Source organism: Triticum aestivum, chromosome 5B (genome assembly GCF_018294505.1).
Source record: "Triticum aestivum cultivar Chinese Spring chromosome 5B, IWGSC CS RefSeq v2.1, whole genome shotgun sequence".
NCBI lineage: Eukaryota > Viridiplantae > Streptophyta > Magnoliopsida > Poales > Poaceae > Triticum > Triticum aestivum.
In genome coordinates, this window is record NC_057807.1 from 656756470 (window position 1) to 656764513 (window position 8044).

General features: G+C 48.7%; 1 protein-coding gene across 1 annotated transcript; it reads right to left on the reverse strand.

The window, feature by feature from the left end:
- Nucleotides 1–3679: 3679 nt before the first annotated feature.
- On the reverse strand, nucleotides 3680–4880 carry LOC123115189 (putative F-box/LRR-repeat protein 23). Its single transcript, XM_044536420.1, has 4 exons — nucleotides 4837–4880; nucleotides 4722–4745; nucleotides 4127–4522; nucleotides 3680–3983 (listed from the first exon to the last, which is right to left on the reverse strand). The coding sequence occupies exons 1-4, from the start codon at nucleotides 4878–4880 to the stop codon at nucleotides 3680–3682; spliced, it is 768 nt and encodes a 255-aa protein (XP_044392355.1).
- Between the last annotated feature and the right edge of the window lie 3164 nt (nucleotides 4881–8044).

Below are 8044 nucleotides of genomic sequence, written 5' to 3' on the forward strand. Positions count from 1 at the left end.
TAGGCGAGTCATGACGGATGCCACTTGGGAGAACCGCATCTGCACCATAAACCATGAAGAAAGGCGTATAGCCTGTTGATCTGTTGGGGATGATATTGATACTCCAAAGTACGAGGTAACTCCTCAACCCAACAACCTGGTGTTCGTTCCAAGGGAACCATAAGCCGGGGCTTAATGCCTTTCAAAATTTCTTGGTTAGCGTTTTCTGCCTGACCATTAGACTGGGGATGAGCCACAGAAGAAACATCAAGCTGGATATTCTCTCTTTGACAGAACTCCTTCATAGCACCTTTAGACAAATTAGTACCATTATCAGTTATGATACTATGATGTTAGCCCTTTCTGCCTTATCATTAGACTGGGGAAGTCTGCCTACGGGTCACCGCTGTCTATACAAGATTTCTTGAACAAATGAAGACCTCACAATAAAAGAATGGAAAAAAAAGGTATGAATGATCGTAGGGAGCTACTTGGAAGCAAAATTGTGCGAAGCCCACGAATTGGAGACAGAATAATCTCCATTCTCCATAATGGAGAGTCAGGGGCTATATTGTTTTATGATATTGTATCTTAAAGAGGGTAGCAGGTCCTAGCTAATACTCATGATCATGTGCTAAGAACAATTAACTAGGGTTGGTTAGATGACTATGATGATGATGAGTATGACTTGTTATTATGATAACGAGTAAAAGTTGTTAGATGACTATGATGATGATGATGAGTATGATTTGTTATTATGATAATGATGATGAGTTATTATTATGATGATGATGCTGACTTGTTATATTGTTATGAGCATGATGAGTTATTATATATATATATATATATATATATATATATATATATATATATATATATATATATATATATATAAATTATATATATATCAGTGGGTGAAATAAACGTTGATTCGATTCAAGTGGAGGCAACATGGTGCAGATCAAAAGTATTACTAATCTAAAGTCTGCAACATGTTGCCCCACTTGAATATGTTGCCCCACTTGAATCTAATCCATGTCTCTTTCACCCAATGATATATATAGTAACTCATCATGATTATAAAATCATATGATTAGACTACTATATAATACCTATACAAATACAACGCCAATAAAATTATTGGAAATTTTAGCAGTAGTGTGGGTATGCACGTACTAGCAATGTGCCATTAGCAGTAGCGAGCGTTTCAGGAAGCACGCTACTGCTATGTATGTTAGCAGTAGCACGGATGAACACACGCTACTGGTAAAGTTTAGCTGTAGCGCCTTATCAGTAGCGCTGGTGCCCGCGCTACTGATAGGGGCAAAACCCCGCGCTACTGCTAGCCTTTTTCCTAGTAGTGTGATGAAGGCATCATTGAGTAACTACTGTCAACCCACTCGTGCTGCTCAATCCTAGAATCTGGTGTTCGAGATCAAACGATGACAACGCTATAGTGTCGCTTCTCTCTTGGAAGTATCGTTTGTGGAGGAGGGTTGAAGGCACATGGAGGAGGCGGAATGGCTTCGTCTTGAACGGATCTTCGGTGGACATGTCAAATCATGGCTGGTTGCCAGGTGTTACGCACGACAGATCTTTCGGAGTCTCCACGTCGGGATGGACGAGCGCGGGCGGTGGCGTCGTTTGACGTTGTGCTGGCGTCGATGGTTGGTCAGACTAGCAATAATGATGTGATCTCTCTCCTGAAGATGGGACAACAGCGGTTTGATGATGTTGACGGCTTCTAAAATGTGTGCATGTGATGTACGCTTTAGGTCTGCCGCACCGGTTGTTAGCTCCGATACGTTATATGAACGGTCGGTGATGACATCGGTTATAGATATGGGGAGTGAGAGCACTCCGCATTATCAAGTTTGTAGATATGAATGCTGACTTCGGATGGTTTGATGCATGTTCTTGCAAAACCTTCGTGGAATAATTAAGGGAAATGTTGCATGCCGGCGGACCGGCTGAAGCGTCGCTGGATCCCTCACGATTTAACGACACCGATTTGCGCCATGTCATGCTGTCGTGGGCTCCACGCACACTGCTTTTCGCGTTTTTTATCTCCACCATGCAACTGCATGTCCACTCCTTTCTTCTTCATTCTTCTAGCCTGAGCGTACATCAAAATGGATCTCACCTGCTAACCTGTAAGACCTGGTCTCATAGAACTTTTTTCCATTCTTCTAGTCTGAGCTCGCCGCTTCCCATCTCTCTTGTCTTTTTCTCCTCAGATTTCACCGGGATGTTGTGCTCCTACTCATGCACAAGCGCACCACATGGCTGCAGCACCACCGGCACCACAACCGCTGCTAGCTTTAGATTGGGAAACTGCTCTCCCAATTTCCACTCCTGTTGTGACCTTGCGGTCCTGCCTGACCGGCAGGACGGCGAGATGCGACCCTGCGCGACTGCCGGGATGCTGTAAGTCCACCACCGTCATCTGCCTCCATCCCCTCCTCTTTTTGCAGTAGCCATGGATGAATTCCACACTACTCGTCATCTACTCTCATCCCCTCCTCTTTTCAGCAGCCATGGATGAACTCCATCCCCTTTGTCACCCACCCCTACACTCCCTTTCCCGCAATTGTTGAAGAAGCTACAACCGGCCAGGGAAAAAGTTGCATCCACACTCGAAGGTGCTGGAACCGGCACTTTTTTTTGCTGGAATCACACAATTTTTTTGCGTGAACCGGCTGTTCTTTTTGCTTCAATCTGACTATTGTAGTTTGTTTTGCAAGATTTTGCTGGAACCGCATTAATTTTTGGTCGAACCGCCTTCTTCTTTTGCGTCAACCCGACAATGCCACCATGGTAGTTTTTGTTGCTGGTTTTTTTTTGCTGGAACTGACATTACTTTTTGCTAGAACCAACTAAAATTTTGCTGCTACGGCGGGGACGACGACGACGGGAAGCATCTGTGTTTTTTTTTACTGGAACCGTTGTTTTGTTTTGTCGCCATCGGTGTTTTTTTTTGGTTGCCACCGGGCACCGGCGACGACCGGATTTTTTGCTCAGTTCTTTTTTGTGTTGGAAACGGCGGTAAATGCCTACAGCGGTGAGCGAGGGACGGCTGCTGCAACCACGGCGATCGTGTGCTCGAACGGGCTTGTGAGAGAGTTGCAAATCATCACAGACTGGAATCAAAAGGAGGTCATGTTGTAATCCTGACGGTTGTGTGGCGAGCGACGGCAAGCTGGTTGTGCCGCGACGGCGCGGCGGAGCTGCGGTGGGGGTGGGGACTCGAGCGTTGTAGGATGGGTCGATGGCCGCGGGCGGCGAGGCGGACAGCACGCGATGGACCAGATACGAGCGGGGAGAAGAAGCTCAGGGTGAAAAGGGACACATTGACTTAATCCAATGGTCACATGCAGGTCAATCTGACGGTTGGTGGTCAACCGGCCCAAATTGTGCCGGCGGACCGGCGCCTATCAGTGCCCAATAATTAATAAAGCTGACAGTATGCATCGATTGATGTAGAGGTCGGGGGATTAATCTCCTTTAAAAAAACATATTAACAAACCCTTTGGCTCCAATGCGAGAGACAAAGATGAAAACTGCTTCACACACAATTAAGCGCCGCCGCACCTACAATCGCAAAGCCCCGTCACAGACATAAGGATGTAATCCCATCTATGTATATAAGATACCAATCATAATTCATAAAGAACATTCTGTAATCGCAGTCGTAGCTCTCTTAATCAGAACAGGCAGGCCAAAGGAACGCAACATCACGTTCGACGGTGATGGTCTGTATCCGTGGGAATTGCGCTCGCAGGGCATGCTCGTGGTGGTCCTTGATCCCGGAGCAATCGCGCACCCAAAGAACCTCCAGGCGAGGGCAGTTCTCAAGGACGTCGCTCAGTACTCCCACGGTGATGCGAGATATTTCAAGTTCAAGGGAACGCAGCTCCAACAGAGGCGACTCTCTCATCACATTGACGAGTGGTGCCCTGAAGACGTTGCACCATACAAGCCTCAGGGTAGAGAGTGAAGGCGACCTGCAGACAGTAGCGCGATCTTTCTCATAAAGATGATCCAACCGGAACGAGTGCGATTGATAAGATTTCAAACAGAAAACTAAGTGGCGATCTTGTCAAAAAAAAAAAGGAAAAAGAAAACAAAGTGGCGATAGAAAAAACACCTTTCTAAGATATAGTGTAGGAGCTCATCGGTGACAAAGAACCTCCCGGCGAACACCCGAAGCTGTCCGTCGGAGCGGTCGACGGCTGCCTTCGCCATTGCGCGCAGGACAAGTCTGTTCTTCCGGAACACCACCTCGTGGTTCTCCATGTCCACGGCTCGCCACACATCTGGCAACTTGGCCGCCTCGAGCCACGAGCGGCACACGAGGCCGGCGCCCATGAGGACCTCGACGGCGCCGAGCCTGATGAAGATCGAGGCAACGGCGTCGAGGGGCAGCAGCGACCAGTCCCTGGCCGGCTCCCCATCGTCCATCGATGATCGATCGATCGATCGATCTATATCCTCTGGGAGGTGAACCGTCGTCGGTCTTTGGTTGTTGAATAGGAAGGGCTTGCTTCTCGCGTTCTAGGCCAAATCGCGTGCCAAACTTGTTGGAAATAATCCAAACCTAATCAGAATCAGGTACGGAGTACGTGTCTATATTGCTAGCAGTTCATGTCCGACTTGAGCTAGCGCTATAGGAATTGCATTGTGTGGCTATTTAGACGTGTGTCCGTGTCCTAGCTACTGTGCTTCTGGCTTGCATATAGTACCTGAGTGCAAGTCCAATTGTAGTTCTACATGCACGTGTCCATCAAAATATAGGTTTCAAGATTTTCTCCACCCCTACCCCAAGCCCCCATTATATACCGGCAGGGCTAGGGTTACATTGCCCGCGCCGGCCTCATCTCGGGGCCGAGAACTATTGCCATCTTGGGACACGGGCCTCCTACGACGATTGTCCCAGGGTGTTCGACTTGGTCAGCGACTTGGACATCGTCCTTCCCGGGATGTTTAGAAGAGGTCTCGAAACTCCGGCCACAAGATCTTGGGCCACTAGATGAACCTTTCCTCTAGTTTTGGCCAGTTTTGGGAAGGTCCACTCGGTTTATTTCGTTTTCCTATTTTTGTGTGTTTTTCTTAACCGGTTCTCATCAGTTTTTGTTTTCTTTTTTTGTTCTGTTTTAGTATTTTTGTCTTTTTGTCTATTTGCTTTTCTATTTTTTCAAAATACATGTTGACTTTTTAAATACATCTTGAATATTTTTTGGGTGTAACATGTGTTTTTATACGCATTGATCCTTTTAAATACATCATGAACATTTATCCGCACACATATTGAACATTTATAAAAAAATTAAAACACATTGATATTTTAATAAATTGCATAAATAAATTTTTATATTCTCATGAGTGTTGTTTTCTTTAAATGAGACAAAACGTATTTTTAAACACGTGAATATTTTTAAAATTCCATGAGCAATTATTTGATTGCTATGAATAGATTTTACAAACTACGGGAACAGATTCCTACATTTTCCTGATGATTTTTAATAATGTCGTGAATAAATTATTAAATGTGTGAACACTATTAACATTTTTTTGAACTTTAAAAATATTTATTGAGAAAACAATTTTTTTAGACTAAATGCTAGTTGAACTTTTTTAATATTTATTATTTAAGTAAAATATTTTTCATTTCCTAAATATAAATAAAATTTAGCAAAAACAAGTGAAGCAAAGGAACGAGCGTAAGTTAGGGAAACATTTCCCATCGACAGACCGGCCCAAGCTTTGGCCGGTCGTGTCGTTCGCTCCTGCACGCCTAGCACACCCACCAATACCATGGAGCCACGCGTCCTTGCGGGCCCACATGTACCGCTTCGCCTTTTCCCTATCTTCTTCCGCTCAGGAACTCTCTCTCTCTCTCCCGCTGCGTGCAGCCATGGCCGCGCTCCTCCTCTCGCTCCGATGCCCGTCTTCATTGCCAGGCACTCTCCTCTCCCTTTTCCCCATGCTTGCCACCATGGCCTCGTCCTCCTCCTCCACCCCCCATGGTCATGGCCTCCGGTGAGCTCCGAGCCGCACCAACCCTCGATGATTCAAGGTAGGAGACGGGAGGAGAGGAGCTGCAATGGAGGAGACGGGGGGCTAGATGCGGCGATGCAGGGTGTTGACGGAGTTGCTGCGTCCGCGAGATCAAACCGGCAAGGAGGCGAGCTGCCACGATGGTCGCGCGATGCTGGAACCGGCGCCTGATTTGTTACGTACGCTGTGTTAGAAGGGAGAGAGAGATTGGTGGAATAGTTTGTTGTATTGCTTGAGTCTCGTGGGCATATATATATATATATATATATATATATATATATATATATATATATATATATATATATATATATATATATATATATATATATATATATAGGAGTACATGATTATCTTGGAGTATAAGGAAAGGTAGAATAATATCCTACACTATCCTAGCTTTCCTAGTAATCACGATACTCAAAATCCCCCCGCGGTCACAAAGGTAGCGACACAGACGGTGAGACTGGAGAAGAATCCGAAGGTAAGCCGACGGACACCCCCCCACAGTCGTAACGGTCGACGCATCACGGAAGTCGTGGCTGGAGTGGAAACCGACGAGGATGCTCAAGCAAGGCGGTAGCCCTTTGTGTTGTTTGTCGAGGTAGCCGAGAGCATAGGTGGTGTAGCCATAGTCGAGGTAGCCGTGCGAAGAACACCGTGGTCGGTGTCGTGTCGGGGGTCGTCGGTGTCGAGGTAGTCAACGTGAAGCCATGGAGGAAGAGCAGCGGCGGCGGCCTAAGGAGGCGGCGGCGGCTAGAGAAGGAGCGCGGTGGCGGTGCTCGAAGTAGGCGATAATGAACCTGACAGCGTGACAAAGACTGGCGCGGACGGTGACGTTCCCGCGCCAAGAGAGGCGGCGCGGCGCATATCACGTGGAAGTCAACGCGCGTGGACGGCGGTGGACCGTGGGCCGCATCGTTATGGCTTGAAGAGGCGACACAACAACGGCAGGCAGGTCGGGGCGACGGCGGGGAAAACCTTAGGGCGGTTGCAGGGATCGCGTGCCATGCTCGCTACGCCAAGACGGGGTGACGAACCGGCATCGCGAGGGTCGGCGCAGCCTCGGGGACGGCCTGGAGCGGACGGTCTCGGTGCGGCGGTTGACAGCGGGCCGCCGTACTACATCCCGAAGGGGCGATGCAGCGGCAGCGCGCGATGTGGTGCAACCATGTGAACAACCTTAGGGCGGCGGAGAGGACCATGTGCCGCAGCGCTACGGCACGAAGGGGTGACGCAGCGGTGACGCGGATCGATGCAGCCACGGGAAGAACCCCGGGGCGGCGGCACTGCGGCCCGATGGGGCGACGCAGTGCCAGCCCGTTGCTCCATCGGCGGAGGGGCGCGCTGAACTAAGGGACATGGCGTTGACGGCCGGCGTAGGTCGACGAGCAGGCCGACGCGCGGACGACGGCTGTGAGGGGTCGCCTGTCGCACGAGGCCGCCGGGTCGGGGCGACAGGCGGGCAGACGCACGAACGACGATCGTTAGGGGCCGCCTGTCGCGCAAGGCCGCCGGGTGGGTGAATAGGCCAGCCGGTCGCCGGTGTTGGAGTAGAGACGCACGGTGGTCGACGGCGGCGGCGGGAGACGCAAAACGATCAAGCATAGATCGGGAAACCGGAAAGAAAAACGCCGATCAAAACGACTGGCGAGAGAGCGAAAAAAATTCGGAGCAAGGGCTCGGAAAAAAAGACTCTCTAGGACAGCCGGTCAAAACGACCGGTGGACGAACCCTAAGTACGGGTGGCGCGGCCCCCGACGGCGGTCATGGAGGCCGACCTCCCCGGGGGCGGTGCGCGTGTGCGGAAGCGGCTAAGGTTTAGAACCCAGAAACTAATACAATGTTAGAAGGGAGAGAGAGAGATTGATGGAATAGTTCGTTGTATTGCTTGAGACTCGTGGGCATATATATATATATATATATATATATATATATATATATATATATATATCCTTAAGACCCTTATTCTGCTAACACCCCTTATTCTGCTAACACCATCGAGCTGATC